The sequence below is a fragment of the Magallana gigas genome, chromosome 2 (assembly GCF_963853765.1).
Source record: "Magallana gigas chromosome 2, xbMagGiga1.1, whole genome shotgun sequence".
Taxonomy (NCBI): Eukaryota; Metazoa; Mollusca; class Bivalvia; order Ostreida; family Ostreidae; genus Magallana; species Magallana gigas.
This window is the reverse complement of record NC_088854.1, coordinates 36,732,173-36,751,938: the sequence shown is the minus strand read 5'-3', so window position 1 is coordinate 36,751,938 and position 19,766 is coordinate 36,732,173. Positions and strand designations below refer to the sequence as shown.

The 19,766-nt window shown below is 33.6% G+C and overlaps 2 protein-coding genes across 2 annotated transcripts; one reads left to right on the top strand and one right to left on the bottom strand.

The window, feature by feature from the left end:
• The first annotated feature begins 30 nt into the window (after nucleotides 1-30).
• LOC105340388 (mediator of RNA polymerase II transcription subunit 7) lies at nucleotides 31-4,124 on the top strand. The gene is made up of 3 exons (XM_011446413.4): nucleotides 31-78; nucleotides 2,305-2,429; nucleotides 3,353-4,124. Exons 2-3 carry the CDS (start codon nucleotides 2,313-2,315, stop codon nucleotides 3,893-3,895), a joined length of 660 nt encoding a protein of 219 aa, XP_011444715.3. The 5' UTR covers nucleotides 31-78; nucleotides 2,305-2,312; the 3' UTR covers nucleotides 3,896-4,124.
• A 3,194-nt stretch (nucleotides 4,125-7,318) lies between these two features.
• On the bottom strand, nucleotides 7,319-19,763 carry LOC105326123 (uncharacterized). Its single transcript, XM_011425990.4, has 11 exons — nucleotides 19,259-19,763; nucleotides 18,525-18,682; nucleotides 17,841-18,035; nucleotides 17,440-17,634; nucleotides 16,843-16,965; nucleotides 16,106-16,172; nucleotides 13,845-14,020; nucleotides 13,222-13,340; nucleotides 11,023-12,750; nucleotides 10,686-10,817; nucleotides 7,319-9,346 (listed from the first exon to the last, which is right to left on the bottom strand). The coding sequence occupies exons 1-11, from the start codon at nucleotides 19,620-19,622 to the stop codon at nucleotides 9,130-9,132; spliced, it is 3,474 nt and encodes a 1,157-aa protein (XP_011424292.3). The 5' UTR covers nucleotides 19,623-19,763; the 3' UTR covers nucleotides 7,319-9,129.
• Between the last annotated feature and the right edge of the window lie 3 nt (nucleotides 19,764-19,766).

Genomic DNA, 19,766 nt, shown 5'->3' with positions numbered 1-19,766 from the left:
TAACAAACACATATTTGAAATAAGTTCGGGTTCGGCATCTTTCATTCCACAAAGGACGGAAAACCGAAAAGACCAAAGGTATACCATGTATACACAAGTAATAGTTTTCCCAAAAGCTTGCCTGACTATACAACATTATTCAGTTGTAGCATGCATGCACCAATTAGACTATGTTATAAGAAAATAATTTTAATTTTCGCTGCTTATCATAAAATTCATAAACGTAACGTGCAGATTTCAGAAAAAAAATTCCCAGTCTTTTTCTCCAGTGCCTGTACATGTAAATCACTTGAAATTAAATTAGTTTTCATTGTAACTTCAATTCAATTAGAATTCTTTATTTTCATGTTCATTTATTACATTCTCCGACAAAAGTGGATGGGGGGGGCAAATCCAATTGAATCCATGACATTTCCATTTTTTATCTGTTCATATGTAAAGTTAAAGTGTCTGCTGCAGAAAAAAGTGGGGGATGAAGGCAGCAATGGTTTGAATGAACTCATCCATTGACAAAGATCCATTACAAGTAAATTACGAGGAAGTTGCCCCCCCCCCCCAATTTTATGGCAGCTTGTAAAAATTTGAATTGAAAGGAAGGACATTGACAGTGAAATTGATGTTATATGAAGTTATAGTTATGCCATCTTAATTTACTTTTTTATATGCAAATCTTAAAAAAATGTTTACTGTGAGAAAAAGTAGGGGGGGGGGGGGAGGGATTGCTGATTGTTAATAAAACAATGAATTATAAATGAGGAAAACCTGGGACAGTTTTTAATGCGTTAAAAAATTTGCACTATTGAAAACGGGTAACGCCAGGATATATAATTTAAAGGTTGTAAACTATAGTTTACGAATGATAATTTAAGTTTATCTGTTTGCAAATAACGTTAACAATAGATTTTGCTGTTAAATGTAAACTATAATTTACATTCTTTCTATAGTTAAGAGTTGTTAATACAATGTAATAGTATAGATTAACAATGAATAAATTTCTCAGCTGATAAACTAGGTTTAAGACCCCTAAACTATAGTTAACTGTTAACTATAGTTTATGAACGATACGCTATATGTAAGGATTTGTCAACTATATTTAACAATTCGTTTACTATAGTTTTCATCTGTTAAACTGTATTTAATGGTTGAAAACTATAGTTTACGAATGATATTCAAAGTATTTCTGTCTGCAAATAATGTAACAATAGATTATGCTGATAGATATAGATTCTCATCTGTAAACTATAATTTACATTCATAAACTATAGTCATAGTTTTACAGTCATGAAACTATCTTTATCATTGTTTATCTAATAAACTATCTTTTGCAATTGCAAATGGTAGATTTTAGTGTTCATTTTAGTTTTATACACTTCTAAAACATAGATGATGGTGTTAACTATGGTTTACAGATGTAAAATATAGATTTACATCGTTAACTGTAGTTTTCTGTCTGTAAACTATAATTTACAACCATTAAACCCAGTTTTTTAACTGTGAAACTATGATTAGCTTATTTTTGTGAATTTGGTGTGCCATGAAGATAAACTGTTAAATAAGTGCGCAGTACAACTTGTAATAGTTTCTCAAATCAGCAGAAAATTACATGATTGTGTTAGATAGCGTGATGGAGGCAAAAAATGTTCAATTTTAGATAAAAAATTATATTTTCAAAAATTTAATTCAGTAATCATGAACAAAAGCTCCAGGCAGATTCGAACCTACAAAACATTTTATCCGCCATCTTGGAAAGTAGTGTCTTAAAACGTAAAACTCTAGGTGTAGTGAGTACCTTAACTGATCCAACAAAGAGTTTAAACCTGTAGACGTTTTAAATTGATACCAGTGTGTAATAGAGGAGGAGGAATGACCACAAGAAGGCTTGAACCCAGGACCCTTCAGTAAAACCAAAGCTCTTCTGACTGAGCTGAAGGGTTAATTCGCTAGCTACAGTGCTATAGTAGGAGCATGGCAGTACTGAGCCTATTATAACCTATTATACACACTATTACAAGTGAATATATATAGCCATGCACACGGATGAAAAAACACATTTTATATTTGCTGTGGATTTGATTAAATTGAATTTCTCAAAAGATGAACCATTGATCATGGATCAAAATAGAGAGATTAAAAAAGAGAAGTTTTGTTTGTATTAAATGATTTGCTACAGATCAACATGTTTATTTACCGGTAATAAGTCTCCTTTGTTTCCTTATTATGTGTGAACCATAAAAGATTATATGTAACATAATGGCTCTCAAGCTTTCAGGCTAGGTATTAATACTCATTTGATTTTGTTTTAAGCTGTAACTATGGCTGAAAACCAAGGTGTAAGTGCTTTTCCCCTTCCTCCCAGCAAGTATGTTAACATGTACACGGATGAAAATGTGAAGCGAGGGAGAGCACCATTACCACCCCCTCCTATTCAGGTCAGTTACTATAAAAAGGGCATGCATGGTCACGTTGAATCAGCTACAAGTTTTTCATATTTTATTTTCCATTTCTTTTGTAAATGATGCTAATAAGTAAAGTATTTCTACATCTACTAGTCAATTAAACTTGGAAAGTTAGTTGTCTTTTGTCCAGCTAGATAAAGATCTCGCATTAATTTGTAATTCAAGTGAAATCATATGCAACAACGCTAATCTGTGTAGGGATTGTATGGACTTGATCTGCTGGACTGGGCGGACGAGACTTGCAAATACACGTATTATGATTTTAAAAGCAATTAGCAAACAAGTTAAGACTGAATTTTCAGACATGAATTATGATAGATCATCCCAAGATTTTGTGAAGGCATCAGTCCTAATATCAATTGGAGCTGAATCTCTACCGAGATTAGTAAAAAAGGCTTTTGCCATATTTTGTTTACATATTCATATATTGATATGATGGTAATTATGCAGAAAAAGACAGAAACTTGGTGTAAGCCAATTATGTTCTTTTTCCTATGATAATTACTATCAAATGATTAATTGCTGTTATATTAAATCATAGGATTTCTGTTAAAAATATACTCATAGATAGTTCTGAATCAGCCATTTAACCAATGAATCAAAGAACCATTTTAAACCCTTTACTTAAACAAGAGGCCCATGTGCCACATCGCTCACCTGAGCAACAATCCCCATAATAAGCTTTATGGAATCATATACAAAATATCTTAAACAACAATACAAATAAATACAAGTACATAAGAGACAGAGTCAACTATGCATGAACACAAACAGCTTTTAATGTTATACTTTTATTTTGTACCGTATAAAGTGTGGTATTTTCTATTCAGCAATATTGAAAACCATGTGAGCAAATAGATTAACTGTGTTACAAGAAATTTATATTTTATTTTTAGGACACATATACCATGTTTGGAGCTCAGTTCAATGCTGATGATGCTATTATCAGACCTTTAGAATCTCAGGGATTTCGAAGACTGCATCCTCAGAACTACGATCATAAAAGAGAGCTGAAGAAGTTGAATCATTCTATTCTTGTCAACTTCTTAGATTTGATAGACATTCTGATCAAGGCTCCAGACTCCACCAAGCGCACAGAGAAACTGGAGGACCTGAATTTGCTGTTCATTCACATGCACCATTTAATCAACGAGTTCAGGCCTCATCAGGCGCGCGAGACTCTCCGTGTCATGATGGAGAGACAGAAAAAAGAGAGAGCACAAATATCTAAGAACTTTGAGACTCATCTAAATAAAGTAAAAGAACTGATTCAAACCAGTCTGCAAAGTTTGCCTGAGGACTTTAGCTTTGATTCCAAGAGTTTAGTCAAAACTGAACTTTTACAAGCATCTCAACATCACAATGGGTATGACATGGAGACTGAACCGTGTGACCAACTAGACAGAATGATGTGTGACATTGTAGATGGAATGGGATGAACTTGGGGGTTGCTTGATTTGCCAATATTGTAGCTAGAATGAGATGAACATTATTTGCCTACTTGTATACTAAGTTTGTTTGATAATGCTTTGTATTATCAACAGTACTGGTCTACTCTAAATATTATTGTGTGAATAGTTCATGAATACATGTACATGACTGTGAAGTAAATTAACAATGATGCAAATAACATTGTGACACTGTGTATATTAAAATTGCATAAGCTCATAGGTAACTGTTATGTTTTTAAGAAAAAGCAAACATATGGAAGTTGACAGTTTTACTATGTACCAGTAAACAAAAAGTTATTGTATGAAACTCATTACCAGTCTTGCATAAGCTTATTGCCCATGTGCTAATTTGCTTATTTATTATATATGAACAATTAAGGGAAGATATCTCTATTATCCATCTGAACCCCCCTCCCTCCAACACAGAACTCTTGTCCTATGGGGATAAGGCTTTTTCATTATAACTTAAATTTGATAGACACATTCATTTGCTTTCTAAATATTTATACATATCTTCTACTGAAATTCAACAGCCAAACAAAAGAATATGATATACAATTTGGAGCAGGCACCCTTTGATGACTATATCTTACCAGGCACGTAGCATTGTTTTTGAAGTGGGGGGGGGGGGGGGGGGCAGACTCGTCCAAAAAATGTTGTCAAGCCAAAAAAAAAAAAAAAGGGAAACTTCTAAGGTTTCATAAAATTTTCTAAATCCTAATCCGTGGGGGGGGGGGGGGGGGGGGGGGGGGGGGGAGTAATTTATAACTTCAATTACATTCCTCATTTTCTTATTTTCATATCATTGTTTTACATACTCCCAAAAAAGTGGGGGGGGCCAACTCAATGATTAAATTTTTTATATGTAAATTTTAAAAAATTTGTTGCTGCGAGGAAAAAGTGGGGGGGGGGGGGGGGGGGGGCCTGGCCCCCCCTGATGCTACGTGCCTGCTTACTACTGGTTCTATCTTCACCAAACTTGCATGGATGTTGCTTTTGCACTTTACAGGCTTGAATGCTTAATTAAAGCCATGAATTTCAGAACTAGATGAGGTTATGTTTTGGAGCTTGTTAAAGTTATTGGAGCAGATGCCTACTACTGGATGTAACTTCACCAAACTTGCATGGATGGTGTGTCTTATGATACTTATATGCACTTGCCAGGCTTCAAGCATTCAATACTGAATCTGAGCTATAGATTTTTGATGCTGGAGGAGGTTAAGGTTTTAATTTAAGAGCAGTCAAGCTTGAATAGTTGTATGTAAATGAGTCACAGAGGTAGCTACAGACACGGTGAGTGATCTTTGAGTTTTAAGCTATAGGTTTAAGCTTTCAGAACAACTCAAGTTTTGTTAGGATCTTTGAGCTGGTTACTAAATGAAGTTAATTCTGTTTATATATTACCCAGTCAGACTTAAACAGTCAATATAACTATGGATGTGTAAAAAGAAGTAGTTTCAGATACAGATCTTGATGGAGGAGCATCGAGTGCAAGTTTTTGGAGTAGTTAAATGCTGGTTTGAATGTTTGAAAAAAATGCTGTCCTGACCAGCTTTCAAGATTCATGTAACTAAAAATATGGATTTGAAACATGGCTAGATGTAGATTCAGATCTCGATCTCCATTGTCATATCTCACTCAAACTGGGTAAAATTGATAGATGTGATATTGTTGATAAAAATTATATAATGATTCCTATGATATTGAATCTTATGATTAAATATTTACCATTATTTGATATTATTTCAACTAATATGATAAGAGTATTGTATTATATATTATATTTTATTATATGATTAATTAATTCATAGCTCTCTGATTGGCTCATATCCAACTATCTAGAAAAAATAGCAAGTATTCACCTGCATGTGACTTAGGAAGTCAATTATATAACATTTGATTTTCTTTAAAAAAAACAAAACAAAAAAACCCCCAAAAAACTGAACTTTATTTATTTTACAACGATTGATAAGCAAGTTCTAAAACTTATATTAATATCTCTCGTTGGCACTGATGTTAGCGCGAGGGGGTCATTGGTGTAGGAAGAAGCCAGAGTACCCGGAGAGAACCCACGTGTCCAAGCGGGCGACCGCCATACCCTATCCAACCACTGTCGATCACAGGAATCGAACTCGGGTGGTGATAAGCGAGTGCATTGTCCACTACGCTACTTGGACACCCTGTCTGTCGGTTGGTCCACCAAAAGTGTCTGTTCATTTTCTTTGCAGAGGATGCATATATTGAAATGAAATTTGGTTTTCAGGTTTATCATAATAATATCAAAGGTCAAGTTCGATTTTGGGTACGATTTAACAATTTTTGCCATAGATAAGCCCCTTAGACGTGGAAAAATTCCAATTATTTGCAGTTTCCGTTAATTTTCTTTGCAGAGGATGCATATATTGAAATGAAAGTTGCTATACACATTTACCATAATAATATCTAGGTCAAGTTATTTGCAGTTTCCGTTCATTTTCTACACAGAGGATGCACAAATTGAAATGAAATTTGGTATACAAGTTTATCTTAATAATATATCAAGGTCAAGTCCGATTTTGGGTTTGATCAAGCAATTTTCGACAGAGTTATACATGTACTCTTCGGACTTTGAAAAATTCCAATTATTTGCAGTTTCCGTCAATTTTCTCTGCAAGGGTTTCAATTATTTGCAGTTTAGATTCATTTTCTTCAAAGATATTATAGGGGAGGGGGCATAGGTATTTTATAAACATCTCTTATTTTATTATATATGCATCTTTCTTTTAACAAATTAATGAGTTGAACGTAAAGAGTAAATTTGTAAAAGCAACTAAATTATTGTAAATGTACATCAGTACATCAGATAAAAGAAATAACTTACAAAGAAATTAGAGTCTAACATCATCATGATCGTTAGTGCAGTCTGTGAATTTTTTGAGGTTGCTGAAGGTTTTGACTGATCAATATGGTGGTTGAAACTGGATCATGTAGATTTCAGTCGTATTAGCTTCAACAGCGCTAAGAATTACAATTACGATGTAATTTCCATAAGAAATGGAGGGAATCATACTTAATGGCTGTAAATACATTAATGTGAATTGATACAGCTTCCAAGTCACACTTAAATAAACATGAAAATCCTTAAATTTCCATTAAGGCCTAAAGTTTTTTGTTTGAGTTTGGTTAACATATTGGCTCAGTGGTTCTAAATAAATTGTAAAAAGCCAACAAACTGACAACAGGTGATAAAAAAGTTTTCTTGATCCTATGGTTCTGGTGAGCTGAAACACTATAACCACGTATATTACATCATTATTACATCATCATTACATCATTATTACATCATCATTACATCATTAGGATCATGGTTTATGTCTTCCTGGCTAAACATGTTTTCCACTAGATTATCAAACCAAATATAACAAAAAGATATATATTTTCCATTATTTATACTGCAACATTTACTCATTGTCAACATATGAAAAATAAAATAAAATAATTACAAATCTTTCTCAATTGGAAATGAACACAAATGTGGCAAATTAAAACAGCTATAAAAAAAGGATACACTCCTTTATAAATAACTGAAAAAAATGGAGGTGTATACACAATTCTACTACAGTTATTGCCGAAATTGAAGAGATGCCGCGGACATTATTCTCCAATATACCAGAAACGTCATCAGTAAAGTATCAGATCAGAAATACCTATTCGTCTTGCACTGATCATGAAAGTACAACTTCAAATCGTAAAAAGTTTAAAACCATGTCAATTCCACGTGTTAGTTCCAGTCAAAACGATGTGTATTGCCTCAAATGCTTATTTTTAAGAGATCAACGCGGCTGTTCCTAGGACCTCCCTAGCACATTTTCACTGCGTGTTTTTACATGAAATATATGACGTGTAGTTGTAATAATCGTATTAAATTGCCCTTAAAATATTAGGAATATGATTCAAAGATATTTTATAAATAAGTGAAGAGTATTAAAAATCCAAAGAAAAATTCTGTTGTCTGCATATATATACATTTTTTTCACTAATTTTTCTGAAGTTTGATGTGTTTGCATAAAACGTAGGCTGAATTAACCCAAGAAAATCGTGGATGAAATGGTTTCCTTTTGTAAAGGTGCTGCTGATGCACAGGCTTTGCTTTTTATTGTTACCATACAGAAATTTTGAAAAGAACCTGATTTTGCTGATGTAAATACTTGGTGAAAGTTGATAACTTTTCAATATATGGTAATTAGTTTGTATGGAAAATTATTTGATAATAGCTATGAGAATCATAACAAGTAACTTAAAATGTGTATAAGTTATACCATATTATGGTGGTGACCAAGAAACTTAATATTTCTTCTCCCTCTTAATCTTGATAATGATTTAAGAAATAAAGTACGAGTTATCGTGAATGTTGCAGAATAACCTCCAAGGTTGAGAAATGGTGTTTTGAAATATAAAAGCCGAGGCTTTAATATTTCAAACAACATTTTGAGACCGAGGAGGTTATCCTGCAACGTTCACGATAACAAGACTAAATAGACTGTGATATTCGATAAAATAAATGCAATATAACACAAGATAAAAAAAATTCATAATTAAAAGGTAAAAAAATGACAAGCGCACAATATAAGGAGTGTATCATCAGGTATGTGAAAAGTTATTGAACCAGCAGTATGCATACAAAATTTACAACATGGATTATTGTAATTTTAATCTACAGGAAATATATTTACAGTATGTAATACCTGTATTTACCTCCTTTCCTATTGACATTTTAGTACTGCAAATACATCTTTTTGTAAAAACTGCACTTTATCACAGAAATAACACAATCACATTAAAAGCTTTAAAAACATTCTTACAAATGTACTGTACAGATACATGTACAACACATGTAGACTATTTCAATTGCTGTAGTTTACCTTGCTACTACGATGTTTCACATATATGTCTTGAATATAAACTGTTCATAAACTGGAACATTTTGTTGAATTTGTGGAATGAATATGAATGTTTTCTTCTTGCAACAGTTGTACCCAAAGAAAAACAAACTGTCCTTAGGTACATAAAATAGTAACTAATAGTTATTAAAATAATAACTGTTCTTCTTGCAACAATTGTAGCAAAAGAAAAACAAACTGTCCGTAGGTACATAAAATAGTTCAGTTTACATCTCCTCTAGAGACCTTCACAAAAACGAAAACTGTTTAAACATCAAAATAATTTCCACATAACTGCAATTTTCATTTCCGTTCTGCTAATGGAGACCGTGGGAATAACTGTGCCTTAATGTTTGGCATGGACCAAGTAGCAGACATTTTCTGTCTTGCTGGAGTGCTTCGTGGGACTGGACTCCTGTAAAATACCACAGGACTCTCGGGGGCCTTGTGAGGGGAGGAAACTTGAGGAAAACTGGCGGACAAATTGCCCTGAAATCGGGAACGTGCAGGGCTTGGCCAACTGAAAAAAAAAACCCATAAATTTATCAAGAAAGATCCTAAAAGTAGGCTAGATGGTCAACATATTAAACATTAGATCTGCCTTTAACGTTTAAATATGATATTTTGGTCTATTTAGTAAAGAAAAATCTAAATATTTTAACAGAATATTTTACATGTAAAAAAGGCTGCATATAGCAAATTTGCATTTTTATATGAACAGAATAAATATCATGGCACAATATGGATACCTGGTTCTTCTTCACAAAATGTATCATTGATATTTAAAAGCAACCCTTTTTAGTAAAGAACATTATGCATTATTAACAATAAAAAACATTTTTTTAAGTACATTGTACATATCTTTGACCTTAAACTTTGACCAAGAAACTTGGTTCAAGGTCATTGCACAGCTTTTACCCAGGAGCACTCTACAACAAAGTAATGACATAAGGCTAACAGGACTTCAGAGAGAGAAAAATAAGATTTTTTAACAGAGCCTGACAGAGGCTATACAAAGCAAAATGTGCCACATATATACTGTGGTTTCATTAATATTCAAGGGTATCAATTTTCGTGGATAAAGTGAAAATTACAGTTTCAAGGATACGTAAATTCGAGGCCAATGACCCTATCGATACAAAATGTTAATAGAAATTGCACTTCAATGAACATTTAATTTCGTGGATCAACTTAACAATGAAATCCACGAAAATTGGTATTCAACGAATATTGATGAAACCACAGTATCATATATGACCTCAACTGTCGACCTAGGAACTTGCTTCAAATTCAATGCATACCCATGTTCTTTAAGCCATTTTTGAATGAAATTGAGCCAGATTGGTCAAGGGAAGAGAAAAATAGTCAGCTATTAGTCCTGCTTTGTCCTAGACCTTTAACCAAGAAACGTTGTTTATGATCACAACAAATGCTTTAGAGAAAGGAACTTTTTAAAGAAGGGACAATGGGAGAAAAAATATATCATCCAGATATCAGTGGCTGAGTAAAGAAAAAAATTTGGGCCATTATAAATAAACCAAAATTTTAAATATTTTACTAACTATGTAAAAAAGATTGGGCACAAAGTTTTAGAACTTGGTCCTCTCCTTAATTAACAAAACCAAGTACCAGCACTGTAAAACAGCTGGCAGGTAAAACAAAATTAAAGTCAAATGTGTTCATTACACTGCCAGTATATGTATGGGTGTAATTTGAGATAATCAAAGATTCATTGTACCCATATATATTTGAAGTCAATAAAAATTCACTGCATTCAAAAGAGCAAATTATTTATTTACATGTACTTCATACATTAAACAGTATATGGATTTAACAAAAGAATACATGGATTTACTGACCAGCAATTGGGATTGGCCATTCTTGAGGACACCAATGCTCTCCACCTATGAACAAGTGGATAGTTTTCCTTCCCCACTTCCTTCCCTTGAACTGCTCTGTACACATCTAGGTCTGTTTTGCTTGGCTGGTACCTATTTTAAAATTTGAAAAACATTTATCTCAAAAAGATATTAGAATTTACAAAATCACATTATACATTCAAGAAAAAAGTACTGTAGATTTTTTCAATTTTTTTCCATTAGCCTCAACATTATTAAATATGTACCATACTATTGAATCAATATACGTAGTTACTATTTTTAATTATAATGAAGAAGTTATACTTATTACACTTACCCGCTGATAAAATAAATTTTTCCTCTTGATTTATTTGCAACAGCCAAAGCTGATGTCACTGAATCTTTCACAAAATTGAAAACGACATCCACCATTGCGGGAAGTTGACTAGGAAAAGTGTTGCCAGGTTTGAACTGACTGCCACGTATCACAAAGAAGGGAATGTTAGAGAAGATCGTCATTTCTGCTACTGTTGAATTAGGAGGGACAATGGCTACATTAAGTACCACACTTGAGACATCTTCCAGGTTCTTTCCAGCAAGGTCTAAAATAATGTCTCGACTATATATCACACGCTTCTTTGGACCAGGCTTTTGATTTTCTAAAACTTTTCTCTCAGTCAGCATTTCAAACATGGATTGGAACTCAAAACTTGGAACCCTGTCTTTATCTAACTGGAGGGTGATGTCAAGGTGACATGTATTACATGTTTCCTCCATCTCCACGGAGCTCTCCATTTTATCCTCAGTGGTGTCCTCAGAAAATGTCAACCTCTTCCTCGGAGTTTGAAGTTCTTTATCTGACTTTACACTTGCACTGTCTTTGTTTGAGTCTACAGATGTGTCGAGGATGACTTTATCATTGAATTGATTCACAAGGTCATCTACCTGGTCATCTGGCTTCCTCTGAATTTTTGTTTGAACAATTTCATCCGTCTGACAACTTTCAACTACATGAGGTTCCTCCTCACAAGAAGAGGTGCTTGAAGTCCGAGTTTCCTCCCTCCAATTCCTATCTTCGGTGATATGATTTTGTACAGTGCCTGCATTGTCCATCACTATTGGACTATCAAGCTGCTCATCAGTCCTACTACCTACAGTATTCAGGTTGTCATCTACTACAAAAAGTTCAGTAGACTGATATCCATCCGTGTTTTGTTTCTGTTCTTTAGTGTTGCTGTTCTTCAGATCATCACAATTATTATTATCAGGCCGAAATTTAGCTTCCCTGATGTAAGTACGCTCACTGTCTTGAGTTTTATCCCCAGTGTCATGCACAACACTGCCATTACAATGAACATCCGATGCCTCCATTTTATTACGCTCACGCAATGTAGACTTTACACGTCCAGGATAACCAGCCCCCATGCAGGAAATACTCAAACATCCAGGTGATCCAGACAGCCTACTTTGTCTGCGTGACCTGTCAAGCAGGGAAAGCTTGGAGAACAGAGCAGACAGACAAGACATGGGAGTCAGGATACCTGTAAAGCTCTCTTGTGACCAGTCACTGCTGTCCATGGACCACTCCATGGACTGATTCATTCTCCCATATTCATAGATGTTCTTCTTTGGTGTAGTAAAAGATTCATCCAGTCGGACTGATTTTTTCATTGCTTCTGTGCTTGGCACTGTGCCATTAGAGGCGCGGCACCTCACCTGATCCATAATATTGCCATGCAGATATTTATCGATGTCCACAATTTCATGTTCATGGATGGATTCCTCAATGTCAGTTAAAGGAGACATTAGCCAAGACCCATTGATGCTTCCAATGCCATCTTTACTCTGATTGACTGACATGTCCATCTGGTTGTATTTGAATGAATGAAAACTGTTGGAGAGTAAATCTAGCTTCCCCAAGGCTTCTTCTATACAGAGGGCCAAGCTCTGCTTCTGTAGGTATTCCTCTAGAAGGTCAAGTCCATCATCTGAAGTCATGTCTGTGTAGGTCTGTAGAAAATCCCAGTACTCCACCCACGGAATCCCCATGTCATGGGCCAGTTCCCTACAGAGATCAATACAGAATCATGTAAACAAAGTCAGGAGCATTTCACAAATGTTACTTGCCAAGATATGTAAACTATGTGAAGAAGTTTTTGATGCTTGTTGAGCACATGTTATACTTTAGTTTAAATACTGCAAATTCCTTATTTTATGCGAGTACTTAATTCCATGATTCCGCTGATTTGCATCAAAATGTGAGAATAAAAATTGCAAATTCTAATATTTTTCTTTATTTCATATAGCTAAAAACTGTCTGAAAATAAAAACGAGATTTTATATTGCACAAGGAATGCTTCTTGCGATTTTACATGGATATTAATTCCTTGGAATTTACAATACATGTAGTTGATCTACATATTGATATATCATTCTCCTATTATAAAATCACCGAATAAATCCATTTTCAAAAAAAATAGCTGGTCACATTGATGAGAAAGTCAGATTTTTCATCTGTAATAGTCGCAGATTTTACCTTCCTATTCTCTCTAGGCCTTTTTCACTGTCTTCTCTTTTGGTGGAATAAAACTTGCGTTTGACATCTTTTGGACTGTTAGATGGAGGAGTATTCCACCTCTTGTGAAACAAATCTGCCTGAAAAATCAGACACAAATTTTATATTTTCTTGTTTATATTAATGTTTCAACAATATCTACCACATAATTAAAAATGATGCTTTGAATCATTGCAATCACCAAATAAACATGTATTCAAGATTCTCAAGTAATCTGTAAAATATGAATTTTTAAAGCAATATGAGCTGCAATTTTCATGCTGAAATTTCTTTTGACGAAAAGTGTTTTTTTCTACTAAATCGACAAAAATATCATGGTTTTTAGAGTTCTGTTAGCCATATTTTTATTGGAAAAGTCATGTACAAAAATTTATATGCTGTATATTCCTTAGAAGAGAAATCTTTCATCTGATGAAAATTAATGATTCTTTCAAACCTTTTTTATCATAAGAGTTTAATTTACATGCAGACTAATCATACTAGCAGGTTTTTGCAGCAAAATAAAATTCTAAAAAATACAGCTCATATTGCTTTAAAGAATTTATGATTTAATTGTCCATAAATAAAACTACACCACTAATTACTTTAGATGGGGTCATGGGTCCTGCACATGCTTTGACGGCCATCAGTGGATCTCTGGGACTCCAGGACATGGGTGGTACATTGACCCCACACCGGGAACTCTCCGGGGACCAGGGGGTGCCAATGAATGGCTGGGAGGAGTTGTCCTCAGATCTCAGTAATGGAACAAAGTACTGGCCTGGAATATGGATAAAAGTGCAGTATGCTTCAAGATTTTCAAATTGATGAAAATGATGTTGAATTAAAGGTAAAAAAAACAACAACCCAAAACTTAGCCTATTGCTACAGTAAAACCTTGGTATCTCTAACTTAATGGGGCAGAGAAAAAAACTGACCATATCTGTGAGAGATACAAGTAATCATACCGTCAAGATATCGTCAAGATATCAATATTAAAATTTGTTTTCCCTTGGACTGAAATGTCACATTTTCATTGGTTTAAACATAGCACGTGATTGCCTCATATATCTCTATATTTGTTCTGTGAGAATTAATATTAGGCAATATGGCCGTCATTGGTCAACGCTTCGCTTACTCATTTCGATATTTCATAGTATTTAATACATAAACCGCATGCCGTAAGTTCTTAAAGTATTTGGAGTAGTTGCCCTTTGAAATTCTTTAAAATTAGAGTAGTTGCCCTTAGAATATTGACGTCACATTGTTTTGTCTGGAGCAGAACAAAATGGCAGCGTCGAAATTTGCTCAAATCTCTGCAGAGAAAAGGGAGAAAACATTTAAAATTGAATAGCAACAAAACATTGTAGGTAAACATGGGTGAAGCAAAGATTTTTAAAGAGTATTTGAAAGGTGAGATTGAAAATTTTGAAAAGTTTAAGGAGGCCGACTTTAGTTCGCATTGCGCATGTTTTTGCGCATTCTAATATAATACAGTTGATTCATACTTTTTATGAATTTTTTTCGATATCATTTATAAAATTGAACACGATATCATTTATAAAATTGAACACAATAAACAAAATACAGATAAAAATATTTAAGATTTTTAAAGGAAATTTTTATTTTTAACACGATTTTTACGTTGTGCGGTAGGGGAGCATTGCCATTGCGTTCCTATGACGTTATGATAAAATGAAGCTTCGTAGGAGTACGTTAAAAGAAATAACATAAAAGAAAAAGTAAAAATTGTACGCTGTTGAAATTTTATATACAGAATGATGCTATCCTCGAGGACATTTTCCTCATTTTTTGAATAAATCCATTATACCAATCATCATTCATGATGATCCAAATACCGGTATATAGCAAAATTTGGTGCATTTTAATATTTTGAGATGGCCCCCACTAAAAACCAGACGGTAGAATTTTGTGTTTTTTACATGTAAGGTAGGAAATGATATTACTAATCATATATAACAATTTGAGAAAAAAAGCTATTGTAGTATTTTTTTAAAACTGCTTTGATGTGTGGAAAATGACAGTTTCCTATATATTCCTATAGTAAATGTACCTCTATTTTGAGATGGTCCCTAAAAAGAAACAGACGGTCGATTTTCATGAACCTTCGCAAATAAACTAGAGTGGGTTTAAATTACATATGGTTAAAAAATAAAGAGTTATGCTATTGTAGTTTTTCCGCAAAAAAAACTCAAATCGGCCTCCTTAAATGAGTTAAATTGGACGAGGTGTTAGGCATCTTGTACATAGCTGTGCCATGATCATCGCTATTTGTGAATAAATATGTCGCTTAATAGTCCTCGGTAAAACAAAACACTTATTAGGTTAGTTACTGACTCCCTACGGAAATATACTGGGTTGATCAATCTCATAGACGGCTCGGCTTCGCCTCGCCATCTATAAGATTGATCAACCCAATATATTTCCGTAGGGAGTCAGTAACTAACCTAATAAGTAATAATATACCGGTAGTCAGAAACAATGGTTAGGACCTCAAACTTCTGACATATACAAGATTTTCAAAATATGGTACAATATACATTCAGGTGAAAAATACCAAAATTTGACTGGTTTTTTTTGCCTTATCATACATTGATACAATGTATCCATAAAAGTTTTCTTTTAAAAATAATTATATATATATATTGACTGTTAATAATGACCAATAATATGTTTATTCAGAAAGTACAACTTTGGGCAATACAGCCCATCAGTATATAATAATAATTACTATAAGTACAAGTATTCAATATTTATACTCCCTTGAGTCTACAATATAGAATACATTTTTTATAATAGTGATTGAATCTGTTTATGTTATTCTAAAATAATAAACAAACGATACCTTCCGTAAGTTCTCTTATTTCAGCTTTAAGATCAGCAGTTGCATTTTGTACTCTACTGCAGATAATCTAAAAATAAATTAATCATCAGAAAAAGTGCTTCACATTATTGCTTAGTAATCTCATCATAGATACAAATGTGCTTCTCAGTCATGTCATAAAATATGGCAAGCGATAGTTGTTGATATACATGTAATACATACATTTACTGGTAAGTTACACAGTCATTGTCTCATGTATTATTAGAATCAGTGACATGCTAAACGGAAACATACGTTCATTATGAATGTGAAAATTTAAAACATATATAACGGTAGTACAAATGTAGTACATTGCTCTCACCCTATATGGAAATTTTTTACCTACTCGGTGTCTTTTAATGATTTATCAGAAATAAAACCGTAACACTGGATTGTTTAATAATAATGTTGCTACCGGAGTGAACAGATATAAAGCTGATGTAATATTCAAAGGAAGTTAACTCTTCTTTTAACTGACCGAGTATAAATAATATAGTCTACACTTAACAGCAGCCAACTGCAGCTCATTCAAATTTTATCTACAAATTAGCAGAAAGAATGATGCATTTGTATGCAAAAAGTTATGGATTATGGATATGCAAAAAACAGAAGTATTTGGTTGAAGGAAATTTTCTTTGTGTACCGGTAATATTTATGTAAGTTCAAGACTTAAAGATTCTGACAGTTTGTGATGTTTGCATGTCCTTATATTTTCTTACCTCCTTAGGAGTTTCATTGTACTTATTCCTCACAGACTTGTCAGTTTTGGGATGAGATATCAGCACAGCCACAACTTCCGCAAAACCATGTTTACAAGCAAAATGTAAAGGGACTTCACAACCCTGCAACATAAATAAATGTTTGCTACAAGCATCAGGTATGGCTTAAAGTGCACCATTATATGCTAACTTTCACTATTTTTTAAGCATTGTTGTCAAATTAACAAATTATAAATCATTAACATAATATGTTATATATACCTAACTAAAAATCTGCAGCTGCTAAATTTTAAATATACTTACACTAGATGACCAGGGCTGTGTTTTACAAAAGAACTTACGACATACGGCCAAATTAATGAATGCTAATTAAATTAATCACAAACTAATCAATGTTTTATTATCATGGCTGTAGAATATTAATATGGACATCTGAGTACTTGTGCAAATAAAGTTCTAAGTTTTATTCTTTATACATGTATATCATTCCATAAGTCTGAAAATATCTGTGACTTTGACGTAAGTTCTTTTGTAAAACGCAGCCCTGAATTATACACACACTGGTACATTCAATTGAATGATGCATCCATTGCTTACCCCTTTGTCTGGTGTGTTGATGTAGAGGTCTACAATAAAATTAATTCTATTGCTTCTGGTGCAATCTGTTTCATTTGTGTGACCATACAACTTGTCAATAAAACTGGGATCTTCCAGGGTATCTAACAGAAGCTGACAAATTCCCGCTTGGTTGCTGCGAGCTGCAATGTGTAAGGCATTGTATCTGGGACCCTCCTGAAATATTCAAATAGATATCTTTCTATGAAACAATTCTTAACTTTTTTGGTTCTGAAAAATTAAATCTGATATATTTTATCACAAAAAATAATGTACCTTTTCAACAAGTACACCCACCCACAGAATCAAAATAGTTAGATGGTGATAGCATGTAAACATGCACCATTACCTCATACTCTATCATATTCTGCATGCATTATTACCTGTAATATAACGGGTGTATCTCCACTGCTAACCAGAAATCTTGGATTATCCCACACTAACGATTCCACGGTTACTACATCTCCTGTCTCAATGGCTTTCCTTAGATTAGTGAGTTCCTGTGGTTTGGGACCCTTAAAAGGACAACTCTCCACTGATACTCCAGTTCCCAGCGTAGCAATGGCTCCATTTCCATTCTAAAATCAAATTATATTTTGTTCTAGCATAATCTAATAAATGTATGTGTAACACAAAGCATTAAACCATCAAATTCTCTTAAATTCAAATATATATAAAGAAACGCCATTAGAAAAAAAGATTTTACAGTCACATCAACTTGAACACATATTCAAAATGTTCAACAAGTTCAATACCATAATTATATTATATTAAAACATTTTAAAGATATACATTAGTGCTCAATGTCTTGCTGATCAAACATGACGAAATGAATACTTTAAATGTTGAGAAGGAATTTTTTTCTGTGCAATATCTTTAGTTTCCGTGTTCATGGTGTTTGTTAAACTCTTTCTCAATAAGTCATACATAATTAAACTTCAGAAAAACAACCCCATTAAACTTCTAGTCTACTATTCAATCTGGTACAAATTTAATTTTTTGTCAAGAAGTCATTGTCAACATCAGCGTTAGAAACAAACTTTGGATACACTAATTACTAGTATTACTTTAGTTGTAGGTTTCCATGGGGAGGCAATATCATCTGGTGACGAATTGGAAAACTTTTCAGCATCTTCCTTTGTTTTGAAGCATTTGAACCTAGCTCCAGAAAATTTCTTTACAGTTTGCAATGCCAATTTTTTGTCCGTGAAAACAAAAGTTTGATCTGTAATATACAAAACAGGTGTGGTTAATATATATGTAACTAAACAAAACAATATCGTTATCACGATTGTGCAACTATGATTAACAACTCTTAACTATAGTTAACGAATATAAATTATAGTTTATAGATGTGAATCTATTGTTAACGTTATTTGCAGAACTTAGATTATCATTAGTTAACTATAGTTTATATCTTTAAATATGGTTTTACAGATGAAAACTATACTGGCGTGCGAACAGTTCTTGCCGAGTACCATTTCTCGCCAGTACATTGTGACGTCATTTTATTAACACATAAAATTATAGAAGAAAAATGACGTCACAATGTACTGGCGAGAAATGGTATACGGCGAGAACTGGTCGCACGCCAGTAGTTACCTGTTGATAAATCTAATTTTTCAAATGTGAAACTATGTTAAGCTCATTTTTGTGAATTTGGCAAGCCATACTCATCTGTTCAAACAGATACATGTGTACATAATTAGCACTAGCAGTTAGTCTGTACATCCCAGTTCAAAGAGAAATACAGAATTCAAGCTGTAATAAGAGTACATACTGTTACTCTACAACTGCTCACCTTCTGTTTCATCCGAGTTGATCCCAACATTAAGGGGTGGACACACACCATAATACACAGTCACTTCTGCTACCGATAATTCTTCTCGAGTCCGAGAAACTTCAGCAGGTTCAATCTTACAAGCATGTTCACTTGTCTTCGTGGAACCTTCAGTCTGCAATTCTTTGACATCAGTTTCACTTTGAGTTCCTTCGGCAGCATCACATAAAGGTTGTTGCTGTTCATAAAGTTTCTTCGCAAGCTTTTTTTGAAATATTAACTTAGTAGTTGGTAAAATTGGACCTACATTTACTCCAAAATCAGTCAGTTTTATTTTAAGGTCATCAATACTTAGTTTTTTAACTGCTTCAAGAATTTGATCCATTTTTAATTGTCATGTATTAGCCCTAAGTCCCTAATGGCTCCATCGGCATCGTTATCCCCAACTTCCAATATACACCGCAAGACCTTTCTTATCTGATATCTCATTGGACTACTGATTAATTATTCATCCAATCAGAATCGATTT

Coding starts and splice junctions, on each gene's coding strand:
- LOC105340388 (XM_011446413.4), top strand. CDS start 2,313: ATGGCTGAAAACCAAGGTGTAAGTGCTTTTCCCCTTCCTCCCAGCAAG. Junction 2,430..3,352: donor TACCACCCCCTCCTATTCAG/GTCAGTTACTAT, acceptor TTTTATTTTTAG/GACACATATACCATGTTTGG.
- LOC105326123 (XM_011425990.4), bottom strand. CDS start 19,622: ATGGATCAAATTCTTGAAGCAGTTAAAAAACTAAGTATTGATGACCTT. Junction 13,341..13,844: donor GACCCATGACCCCATCTAAA/GTAATTAGTGGT, acceptor CTGATTTTTCAG/GCAGATTTGTTTCACAAGAG. Junction 9,347..10,685: donor ATGGCCAATCCCAATTGCTG/GTCAGTAAATCC, acceptor TTTTTTTTTCAG/TTGGCCAAGCCCTGCACGTT.